This window comes from Botrytis fragariae (genome assembly GCF_013461495.1).
Source record: "Botrytis fragariae strain BVB16 chromosome Unknown tig00000000, whole genome shotgun sequence".
In the NCBI taxonomy this organism is placed as follows: domain Eukaryota; kingdom Fungi; phylum Ascomycota; class Leotiomycetes; order Helotiales; family Sclerotiniaceae; genus Botrytis; species Botrytis fragariae.
The window spans coordinates 1250473-1262366 of NW_023500986.1; the positions used below are offsets into that span (position 1 = coordinate 1250473).

Here is an 11894-nt window from a genome sequence, read left to right on the forward strand (position 1 = left end):
AATTCAATCAATCGACCCCCCCTCCCCCTCCCCGCATCCAAATCCAAAGAAGAAATCTACATCTATTTCTCAACACACCACATCACACCACACCACGCAAACACCTACATCATGACAACCCAGGCCAAAGCATTCCGAGAACTAATTGGTGTTCCACCATCTACTGCTTCCGTGCAGGATAGTGTATTAATCATTATTGATGCGCAGAATGAGTGTGTATTTTATTTTATTTTATTTCAATTTCATCTATTCCAATTCTCTTCTTCATATTTGATCCATCCATCCATCCATCTTCCTCCCCCACCCACCCATAAAAATCTACTAACCACCCCCTCCCCCTCCACAGATACGCCCAAGGCCATCTCAAAGTCTCCCAAGTCTCCTCCTCCCGCAAAGCCATCTCCTCCCTCCTCGAAAAATACCGCGCCGCCCACGGCTCCCTCGCCCACATCGTACACCAAGTCCCCGCGGGCGCCCCCGTCTTCACACCCGACACCGAGCTCGCTCAAGAATTCGAAGAGCTAACTCCCAAAAACGATGAGAAAGTGATTGCGAAACAACATCCTGGTTCATTTACCGGAACAGATTTGGAAGCGTATATCAAAGAGACGGGCAAGTCGAAGCTAGTGTTGACGGGATATATGGCGCATGTATGTGTGAGTACGACGGCGAGACAGGCAGCTGAGAAGGGATATGAGGTTTTGTTTGTGGAGGATGCGATTGGCGATCGAGATATCCCGGGGGTGAAGGCGGAGGAGTTGGTCAAGACGGTTTTGGCCGAGTTGGCGGATGCTTTTGGTACGGTGGTGAAGTCTAGTGAGATCAATTGAGATCATAAAGTCTAATTTGAATTGATGGTATACTTTGAATTTTCTGGCATATTTGAAATACGTTGCTAGTGAGAGTTCGTCTTCGGTTACACCCCCTCTCAAACAGTTGGCTCATTCCGCCAGTATATTTTTGTATCCGAGAAATCATGTCGAAGTTGTGGGAAATTTATGATCTCGCAATCTTTGATCATGTCGTCTAGATGTTGTTCGAGAGTTTCTGTTTTTGATCTGTGAAATGTCAACATCTGCCAATAAATACATGTCACATAACTCACAACCACAAATTTGAGAAGTTGTCCACGTCTGTTCCTATGAGGACTGCGGGTCGAGGTCCTTGACTAATAGTCTTATAAACTGGCCCATAGCAATGTATCGCATACACAAGAGTATCCTCTCTAATGTAATCAAATGCCAAAGGATCGTCCACGACTTTTCCACCCAAAGATGTGAAGAACTCCTTGTCGCCTTCAGTATTTTGAGGGTCTTGAAATATACATTGTATCTTATCCTCACCCATACCACCTAAAATGTTATTAGTCCTAGTATTTCCCACCTGCGATTCCAAACACAACTCACCAAACTCCTCGATAATCATCATCAGAGCCGCCAATTGAGTATAGCTACTCCTCCTCCCCTCCCTCCTCGCACTCTGCAAACTTCCCAGCCCCAAACAAACTACACTGTTCACCTTACTCCTCCCTTGTAAAATCTTCTTCAATTGACCAGCTGCCTCACTACTCTCCCACTGCTTCCTATAATTTTCCAAATCCGCCTGCATCTCCTCCATCGTACGCTCAATGTACGCAACCCCATCTTTCACAAAATCACCCGCATGCGTCCAGGTCTCTGCAGCACCCGTCTTTTTCCCTCCACCCACAACATGTGTCCAGCCCTCTCCATCCTCTACCTGTTTCCTCTTTGTCGACTGCGCAATCTTTCTCGTCTTCTCCGTCTCTTCTCCGGTTTCCCTCGCTCCACTCTTCTTTTTGCGATTCGTATGCGGCATTGCTGGTTTGTCCGTTCCTATCCTATCCCACCCGTTTCTCTCGCACCCAAGAATCTCAAAATCCAACGTAAGCAACCTCGCAGATATGCCGTATCAAGCGATCAGGTAGGTAAGCTTCAGCCCGTCGGGTATCACCAAGTGTAACCACCTGCGCAAACGTGGAAGTTTGAAGAAGCGCAAACGCCTGGGGTTGTCTGTAGGCTGGTGGTACCATACAGTCAGCCACGGGAAGAGTTGGCCGAGCTTTATTTCTAGATCGCTGGTTGGGCTATGTGTTTGAAAGTTGGAAATCGGGGCTGGATGGCTGCGGAGAGTATGCGTACGTCTTCAGCTTTTACAAAATAAGTATGGAATGTGGAATTTTGGGGAGGGGAATTCTGAAGATGGATAATTTTGGAGGGGAAAAATGTTTTGCAGGGTTTATTTTTAGATCATCTACTCGATATGAGTTTATCAAATGGAGGGGCAGATCATACAATTCACAATATGGCAGAATAGATTAAATGAATTGCACCGCCTTACGTGAAAGCGATAGCACAGGCTCGATCAAGCTGCTGCCCCCATGATTTTTCACATCAATTGATTGGGGTCCGTTCACATTTGATTGAGTTCGTGCTTGGGGTCTATAAAGTAGCCAATTAATGTGAGCAGCCGAGGACGAGAGTCGTCATGCCATTCCAATGATCCAATGATAGACATACCATTAATCCGACTATCAATCACACATGTACATCCTAGATACTACCTAGGTATATCTCTCCCCACCCTCCGCTTCTCTCAGCGCTTCCTCCTACCGATGTGATACCATCAGACATCGCACCTGTAAACGTCTAGAGTTGTGATATTCTATGGGGTAAGTCCGGATTTTGACATAATCGTGGTATGTGTATCACAACGTTTACATCTCACTAGTATGTAACACCTTACCGGAGCTCCACGCAACGAAAGGGAATACAACATGCTGATTTGCAAGACGTGGATGGAATGGAGGTTTGACCCTTGCAGAATTGGTATACGCAATCTGTATCTGGAAATCTGGAAATCGAGAGGGGGTAGACGCGGTAGATCAACACGGGATGCCATTAATAATAGATGGCCATGCAGCCTTGTCTTGGCTATGGAGGTGCAAGTGCATTGATTGAGAATTTGGAGATGAATTGGAAGGAGGAAGAGAGGAAGAGAAACTACTGCAACGCAAGAGCCAAAACAGAGACGAGGGATTAATCATGAGTGTCTTTGTGTGAGATTTATAATTTATTGATTTCCATTGGATTATCCATTATACTGCCTGCGTACCATCAATTTCTATATTCGGATCAGTTCTTCCTGTCAGTTACCATTTGTTGTGTTACTGTAGGTTCGATGCGTTGGATGTAACTGTGATGGCGAGGGTGGTGTGTGATCTGTTTTTTGGTATGGGGGCTCCGGGACATTGAGGGGTGGTTGAGTTCGGGTAGAATTTGTGATTGGGTGGGTGATTTAGATGCAAGCAGGCAAGCAATTGAATCCAGTGCAGGTCGTTCAATTTTATATTCTCGAATCGACTGTTGTCTCTTCCATTGTCTGTTAAATCCTATGTACCGGCACACCTCTCTTATCAACATGTCTTGTACCTGCTTCCCATATGCACGATATCCCTTCCGGAGTCTAGAGTCTACAGTCCAGATGCCAGATCCATTTTCCCTCCGAATGAAGTATTCCTATTCGGTATTAAATCATCCATACAAAAGGCTACTCACTCTGTACCCTATCTAACAATCAATGATCATCGGTAGTTCCACAAACCCTCCAACCAATCTGCATTCCCCAAACCCTCAATTCTATCCGGGCGCTTACATCAAATCATTCATTAGCCGGAACCCCCTGTTTCTCACTCACACAACCCATTTCGCCCATCCATCTCATCACCCCACATCCAATCAATGGCCAATGCACCACACCACATCTTTCCATTCTTCCCACATCTGCAAATATCCCGTCGACAAATCAATATCACCCATCACTCCCAATATTGAAGACTTCCATCTTCACTATCCCAAACAAAGTATAACTCTTTTTCTCTCCCATGTCTCCCATGTCTCCCATGCATGCTCTCCCTCTTCTCTCCCCTCCTTCTCACATCTCATTGGCCATGCACATTAAACGCCCATGGTAATTCGGCATATGCACCTAGCATCGAATCTGCTCGTCAAGCATTGTCAGCGCGAATTAGACAATGTGGACTTTGATTGTTCAAATACTCATCGAGGGTCCAAAGTGCGGTCCGTCCGGGTGATGATTATTTTTTTGCTCTGCCTCATATTAACACTTCCTGAACCTTTTGACGCACGATTTATATTTCTCAAATCCCTTGGAAAGTAATCATCTCATCCATCTAGTGATGTTCTGATAATTATTTGAATTTTATTCATAAAGATCAAAGGAAAAGAAAGAGTTTGATATTTGATACTTGAATTAAATACCCACCTACCTGCATACCTCCCAAGCTCGACTACAATATCATATCCGGAAAACATATATACAACGAACCCATCCGATTCCTCCATAACATCTTCAAATTCTATCATTCAAGCCGGTGTTACACATACCCTTCTTCTTTCAAAGATCGACGATATCACAATGTTTACGACGAGTATATTAACGCTTTTGGCGATCACGACGAGTATTTTGGTGCAGGCACATACGGTGATTACATATCCAGGATGGAGAGGTGATAATTTGATTACGAATGAGACGTTTCCTTATGGAATGCAGTGGATGTATCCTTGTGAGTAGACTTTTCCTTCATGTATTGGACTTTTGGGATTTGAGTTTGGAATCTGAGGTGCGAGGAGATATCTTTTGCGGATTGGATTTGAAATGGTTACTTTGCTTTCCAAGCTTTCCAAGCTTTTCACATATCCATATCCATATCTATCTCCATCTCACCTCCGAACCCCTCCCCCCCTCTCTCCCTCCCCATCTCTCCCTATCTAACACTCCCCAGGCGGCGGCATGCGCACCACCACCAACCGCACTCTCTGGCCCATCCACGGCGGCGCCATCGCCGTCCAACCCGGCTGGTTCCAAGGCCACGCCACCGCCTTCTTCTACTTCAATCTCGGATTCGGCACCGATGGTCCCGACAACGGTCCCCCAAACATGTCTTTCCCCATGGCCTCCGTCACGCAAATCGTCGGCCCGAGTAAAAATCCCTACCCCGGAACCTTCTGTTTGCCACAGATGCCCTTACCCGCAAATACAACGGTCAATGTAGGAGATAATGCGACGATTCAGGTTGTGGAGACGGCGATTCATGGCGCGGCTTTGTATTCTGTATGTTCAATTTTCTTCTTTTTCTTCTTCTTCTTCTTCTTCTTCCTTTCACCTCATGTTTCATAATATCATGCCCTCAAAATCTCCATCATCACTCTCCCCTCTTCTCATCATCCTCCCCCTCCACAAAAACAACCCCCCAAAAAACATAATCCTAACCCCCCACCCCAGTGCGTAGACATAACCTTCGCGCTCCCCGAAGACGTCGCCGAAGTAAACAGCTCCAATTGTTTCAACTCCTCCGACCTCTCCTTCGCAAACGTCTACACCATCAACGATGCCTCGGCCCCGGGGACCTCGTCTTCCGCCTCGACATCCGTCTCTCCTTCCCGCTCGCTCTGGGCTGCTAGTCTCGCGAGCGTGCTGGGCGTCGCTATGTGGGGATTCTTGTAGAGAAAGGGGAAGATTTTGAAATTCCTGGGGAATTTCAGATGAAAGAGATGGGAAGGGAAGGGAAGGGAAAACATAATCAGATGAAACCCCTCGAGAAGAAAAGCAGGATTGTAGATAGGATAGGATAGGATATGATACCACAGGCAGGCAGACACATCAAGTGAGCGTCTCCGCGCCCCACAAGTCGAGAACCGGAAACAGAAACAGAAACAGAGATCAAAATCGAGATCTCAACCATGAATAGGAACCGGGAATTGAAGCACAGTACTCAAGTACCCAATACGGAGCTTCATGTATGATGCTATCACTCAGGCGTTTATTGGCGAAGATATTGATCCGGGAAGAAGGATGGAAGGAAGGAATCATTTTAAATTTCATTTTAATTCTCAAGTTTCAATTCTCATCCCAATACAATGATTACAATCAATACAGTGCAGTCATGTTCCGTACTCCGCATTAAAGAATATGCATTTATACTATAATATCTAAACGCAAGCGCTGTATGTAATCGACATGCTAAAGAGCTATGAAGCTTGGAAAGAAGAAACTAAAAACCATCCCCCAGCTATGCTTTAAATTTATTTCATTTCGTTCATGTATTCATTATTTTCGTTCCTGCACCATTCTTCCCCTCCCCCCATCCAATCTATCACCATCTATCCACTATGCAAGTAACTCTCTAATCTCCTTCCCAACATTCTTCACTCGTGGATCAGCAGCTTTCTTAACACAGCCATCCACTGCGGTCAAAACGCCATAAACATCTTTCCCTGCCTCTCTAATCTCATCTCCCACAGTCAATAGCGTACCTAGAGCAACTAATCCTCTATAAACCACCTCGCTATCAAATTGAGTCTTCAGGACACTCGTAACTGTATCTAACACTGCAAGAACCTGTTCGAAATCCGGGTCTGTTTCTGTAAATAGAACGGCGTAATTAATATAAACAGTCGTAGCAGCTACCAATAAATTTCTATTTGTAGAAGTTTTGATAGCTGTATTGATAAAGGCGTGGACTTTGTCAAAATTGTCAGTGGCTAATTGTCGGCCTTCGGTGGAATCAAAAAGATTAGCAAAACCGCGAACGGCCATCATGACGTGATTTTCAGAAGGAGGTGAAGATTCCAGAGCAGCTTGTGAAAAAACATCGATAATGGACCAGCCATCGTTGCTACGGAAAGTTGCGGTTTCAGGTGCGATGGCTAGGAGACGGAGAAGATCAAGTCCAGCGAGTCGGTCTTTGTAGGGCCAATGAGTTGAGAGCTTGATTGCCAAGTCAAGGCCTCCATTAACAGATTGAGAAGTATTTGTGGCGCCGGTTGATTCGAGATGTTTTCGGAGGTTTTGAAGAACTTCGAGTTCTTCAGGATTTAGGGACACACCCTTTTGACCATCATTAATTAATGCTTTGCTGACTTCTTCAATCTTCTTTTGCATCTTTGGTACTGAAGCCACGATAATCGAGAGGTACTCCTTTTGTGGCAGAACCTTGGGTGGTGGTGGAATATTTGCAGGGGCCGAGGACTCTCCCTCGCCTGGTCGGTATCTTTGATCGCTACCCCATGCATCTGGTCCAGAACTTTCTTGAGTTTGGCCAATCGTAGCTCCTTGAGTATTGGTTGTGATAAAATTGGCTACTTGCTCCAAGTAGGTTACTGGAAGTTCATTGTTTGCAATGAATTTTGTGGCAGCTTCATATGGGTTCTGAGATAAGTTGTAAGGAAGTTTGAGGGGAGGTTTGCCATCCTCAATATCAACATCAAAGACAAAATCATACTCCTTTCCCAGATATTCGACTTTCTTTCCACTGCTCCCAACAGCATCAACAACGGTGCCTACATTTATCCATTGACCTTGTGCTAAATAATAATTAGCTCAGTGCCCAACATTAAACAAGGAGAATGACTTACCACTAGACCATGTGTGTGCAGTAACAGCTCCATTCAATTCACGGATCATTTGCACTTGTCCTTCCTTAGTGCCACTCTTTTGTGTAAGGAATTCTGGTCCAGGAAGCTTTTCCTTATTGACTTCAGGCAACGATTGTTGAGGTATGGATGATTCCTTGACTGAGTCTTCAAACAATGTTGTTGTCTCTGCATCTGCGAAACGTTCCGAATTTTTTGTGAAGACTCGCACCACTCTATCACTTGCACCCGAAACAATATCTCCATTCTCCCCACAAACAGCTACGCCCCAGACCGAAATTGCGGGATGTGTAATTGTTTGAATACATTGACTGTCTTTCCATATTCTCAAAGTTCGATCTTCACCAGAACTGATAATTTCTCCGGAAGGTGTAGAGGCAATAGAATAAATGAAGTTCTCATGTCCATGTAGTTCTGCCACCTGCTTGCCAGAGAGAGTCCATAATCTGATTACGCCATCATTACCTGCAGATGCGAAATCTGCCCCGGATGGATGACCTTTGGGTAACCTGCAAAGGGCTCGAACAACGTCTGCACTACCTCGAATAGTCCGCAGTAATTTGCCACTGGTGTTAAATACTCTAATGAGTTTATCCGCACAGGCAGTGATGACAGTTTCCGAATCGATGGCAAGAACGGCCCAGACGCTACCCTCATGTCCTCTGAGAACCGATTCACATTCCCATTTCCCTAATGGCCATATTCTTGCTTCCGCATCCCAACTTCCACTGATTATGAATCGTCCGGCTGGATCGACATCCAAAGCACATATGTTATGGCTGTGGCCTATAAGTAGAGCTTCCGCATTTTCTTCTGGTCCTTTCGAAGGTTGTCGAACTTCAATAACTGTGTCTTTTCCACCTGAGATAACTAAACCGTCTGGAAATTGAGAGCTCGGCGGTAAATATGCGACTGTATTTACGAAAGCTGTGGCATGAGAGGAAATGGTGGCATCGAATATTGGTGGATTATCTGAGAGTTGTTTCCATAATCGTACTGTTCCATCTCTAGAAGCTGAAACTACAGCTTTCGCAGATGGGAAAGCTACAGCTCGAACCTATGTTGGAACAACATGTTGTTAGTATATGTTGTCGTCACCAACATCCAGGTTGACCTTGTTGGAGAGTGGAGTATGGTATCATCAACTTACATCGTCTTCATGACCAGCCAAAGATGCAGATAATTTGTATTCTGCCATGTTGACTTTAATGCGATTATGTATTTAGTTTTCCAAAATGGACAGAATTATAAAGAGAGATAGTGAGAGAGTGAGAGAGTGAGAGAGTATGAAAGGTTGTTGTTATGTTTTGGGGAATAATGGAAGTTGATTATAGTTACAGTTCCATGTTTGACTATAAGCTTCCTTAGAGTTGCCCCTCTATAAGTAGGTACCTAAGCAATATATGGATGGGCACACGGGTAATAGCATTGGTAGAGGGACCTGCTGAAACGGCACGCACCTAAACCCTGTAAGACTACCTACCTAAGGACCACTACAGAGTAGTAGTTGGTGCATTCATCACTCAAGTCAGTCACTAAACAACACCAATCAATCGTATCAATAACTGCTAGTGAACGTATAACTTCACTTACTCATATTACTCATATTACTCATATTACTCATATTACTCATATTACTCATATCAGTACCTAGGTAGCTATCCAATGACTACCATTCCCCCCTTGCCCCCTCCCCCCAAAGAGCGGCTTGTTCATATTGATTAGTCACTCGGAGTCGGATTAACTATCCCCCTATTGTTTCAAAATACAGCCTAAGATATTAGTGTAATTAAGGTATGGTAGCTTAATTCTTGACCTCAATGAAACAAAATCACAATATCCCCGAACGGAGTTCTTTTTGCTTCTTTCCCCTTTCCTTTTCATATTGAAGAAGTTGTCAAGCATCTATCTCAATCTCATTCAAGGCAACTTCATCCATCCATTCTACCTCTTAATCAATATCTTACGAATTTAACGACGTTTAACGAATCTTCTTGAATAACAAACACACTCTCTCTTCTACGTATATTAGAGCAGTCTACCATTACCATAGTGCGGTCACTCCCACTCTTTCGCCGCAAAATATACATCAACCAGCGACTACAAGAATCGAACTTCTTTCCCTCAAAAACGATCATAACATACAATACAGTGTCCAATTTTTGACACAAAATCAAACATTTTATACTTCGATTCAAACACACAACAATGGCGGGGCCAGAGAACACTAAGCAATACGTTCCTTTGACATGCCATGGTCACTCAAGACCTGTCACGCATATCAGTTTCTGTGGATTTGTGGACGGAAAGGACGACGAGTATTACATGATATCAGCATGTAAAGGTATGGCATATCGAATTGTCCGAAATGTTTCAAATATGGAAATGTCTAATTCAACATGACAGATAACAACCCTATGTTAAGAAGCGGTATCAATGGTGATTGGTGTGTTACAACTCGAATTCTTGTTCCCGGAAGATGTTAATTGATGGATTTAGGATTGGTACTTTCTTTGGACACAAGGGCGCAGTTTATCAAGCTAGACTTTCTCCGGATGCTAAATATGCTGCGACTGCTTCTGCAGATTTCACTGCGTACGTCGTTCGCGCCAATGTTGGGTGACCATCACTAATGAATTCACAGAAAGGTTTGGGATACGTATACCGGAGAAACCCTTTATACTATCCAGCACCAGCATGTCGTTCGAGCTGTCGCATTCCCACCGGATTCCGGTACCACTCTTGCGACAGGAGGAACTGATAAGAAACTTTTCATTTTTGACCTCGCGAAACTCAATTCTACAGGCGCAAATGGTGCAAGTTCTAATGGCAATGGAAGCGACACTACAAACATTTCTCAAGATGATGGCTTCGAGATTGGACCGGGTGTTCACAAAGGAACGATCAAGGCCGTTGTTTGGACTCGGGATCCAAATATCATAGTTACGGCAGCAGATGATAAAGTGATAAGATGGTGGGATTTGCGCTCGCAATCTGTTGTTCAAGAACAAAAAGTTGATGGCGATATTGGTTCTTGCGAATTCAGCAACATTGCATCTGGACCAGGAGATATTGGTGAAGGATTACCTATTTTGTCAATTGCTGCAGGAAAAACTTTATATTTCTATGGTGGACCAGCTGCAAACACTCTTATCAAGAAGGTTGTCTTGAATTACGAGGTTGCTAGTGTGGCTATTCATCCACTTCAGAGGAAATATATTACTGGTGGAATTAAGGATACATGGGCGAAGGTCTATGATTTCGATTCTGATCAAGAACTTGGTATGTTCCGTTTCCACCAATCAAGCATAATCTTACTAACAATTTTAGATGTTCACAAAGGTCATCATGGACCGATCTGGAGCATCAGCTTTTCTCCCGATGGAAAATTGTATGCCACAGGTAGTGAAGATGGTACGATTAAGATGTGGAAGAATTGTCCTGGTTCTTTTGGATTATGGAGAGCGGAATCCTAGAGAGGTTGTAATAGATACGGCGCAGGCTCAATGAGCATACTGTACAATACTAATGCGAGCGCCATTTTCATATGATATGAAAGCGCACTGCTGTGTCGAGCAGCGTAAAACACACGATTACATCGAGTGATTTAGCGAAGGGATGAGATCCCCAGCTCGATTTTACATGAATGAATAATTTCATCCAATGCGAAGGGTACATGAGTGCTTTCCACGCACAACTAATATTGATTGAACTGAACTGATTGAAATGTGTATAATGATTCAAACACCCATGCTGTCCCAATCTATCCATATCCCACATATACCAAGCATTGAAATTCACAATGTAAATCCACAACATAGATACAGTACTACCGAATAATTTACTCAATCATCCATTAGATAGACTCTACATCATCCCATCCTGTCTCTTCCCACCCCATTCCACTTCATCCCATCCCCTCCCATCAGTATACTTACTACCAGCCACAAATACAGCCAATCTATCTACCAACCTACCCATCTACCCACCAGCTACCCATTCTTCTACCCTACCTACTCGACCTCAACCCAATCTTAACAGTCAAAGGTCTTCTGGATTCGGTCAGACCAAATATTCGGACGATATTAAGATTGCATAGACATACCTACCTGACTAACCTAATTACATACCTATCTGCCTGCCTGCCAATTAAAGAAGTAATGAAGTAATGGATCAATGGATCAATGGATTATAAGATTATAAGATTGATACATACATATCATAAATAATATTCCTATTCTTCACTACCTATCCTATCCTATCCCTATCCTATCCTACCACTATCACAAACACCACCACAACCTCCACCCAAAGCCGTATCTACCCATAGTTACTATTCATAACCCACCAAAGTCATCATCCAAGCATACAACATGGCAGCAGCAGTCAACGAGTAGTCCAAAAAAGTGAGTAGAAGAACGG

The 11894-nt window shown here is 44.0% G+C and overlaps 5 protein-coding genes across 5 annotated transcripts; 3 read left to right on the forward strand and 2 right to left on the reverse strand.

Moving 5' to 3' along the window:
• Positions 1-111: 111 nt before the first annotated feature.
• Bfra_006600 (putative isochorismatase family protein) lies at positions 112-830 on the forward strand (the record flags this gene model as incomplete). Its single annotated transcript, XM_037336969.1, has 2 exons — positions 112-212; positions 347-830. 2 exons carry the CDS (start codon positions 112-114, stop codon positions 828-830), a joined length of 585 nt encoding a protein of 194 aa, XP_037198335.1.
• A 98-nt stretch (positions 831-928) lies between these two features.
• Bfra_006601 (uncharacterized protein) lies at positions 929-1836 on the reverse strand (the record flags this gene model as incomplete). The annotated part of the gene is made up of 3 exons (XM_037336970.1): positions 929-1058; positions 1106-1352; positions 1407-1836. 3 exons carry the CDS (start codon positions 1834-1836, stop codon positions 929-931), a joined length of 807 nt encoding a protein of 268 aa, XP_037198336.1.
• A 2619-nt stretch (positions 1837-4455) lies between these two features.
• Bfra_006602 (uncharacterized protein) lies at positions 4456-5544 on the forward strand (the record flags this gene model as incomplete). The annotated part of the gene is made up of 3 exons (XM_037336971.1): positions 4456-4603; positions 4823-5151; positions 5323-5544. The coding sequence occupies 3 exons, from the start codon at positions 4456-4458 to the stop codon at positions 5542-5544; spliced, it is 699 nt and encodes a 232-aa protein (XP_037198337.1).
• Positions 5545-6207: 663 nt separating this feature from the next.
• Positions 6208-8670, reverse strand: Bfra_006603 (putative polyubiquitin binding protein (doa1 ufd3) protein; the record flags this gene model as incomplete). Its single annotated transcript, XM_037336972.1, has 3 exons — positions 6208-7403; positions 7455-8529; positions 8623-8670. 3 exons carry the CDS (start codon positions 8668-8670, stop codon positions 6208-6210), a joined length of 2319 nt encoding a protein of 772 aa, XP_037198338.1.
• A 1010-nt stretch (positions 8671-9680) lies between these two features.
• Bfra_006604 (putative wd domain-containing protein) lies at positions 9681-10948 on the forward strand (the record flags this gene model as incomplete). Its single annotated transcript, XM_037336973.1, has 5 exons — positions 9681-9816; positions 9879-9918; positions 9972-10067; positions 10117-10754; positions 10803-10948. 5 exons carry the CDS (start codon positions 9681-9683, stop codon positions 10946-10948), a joined length of 1056 nt encoding a protein of 351 aa, XP_037198339.1.
• Between the last annotated feature and the right edge of the window lie 946 nt (positions 10949-11894).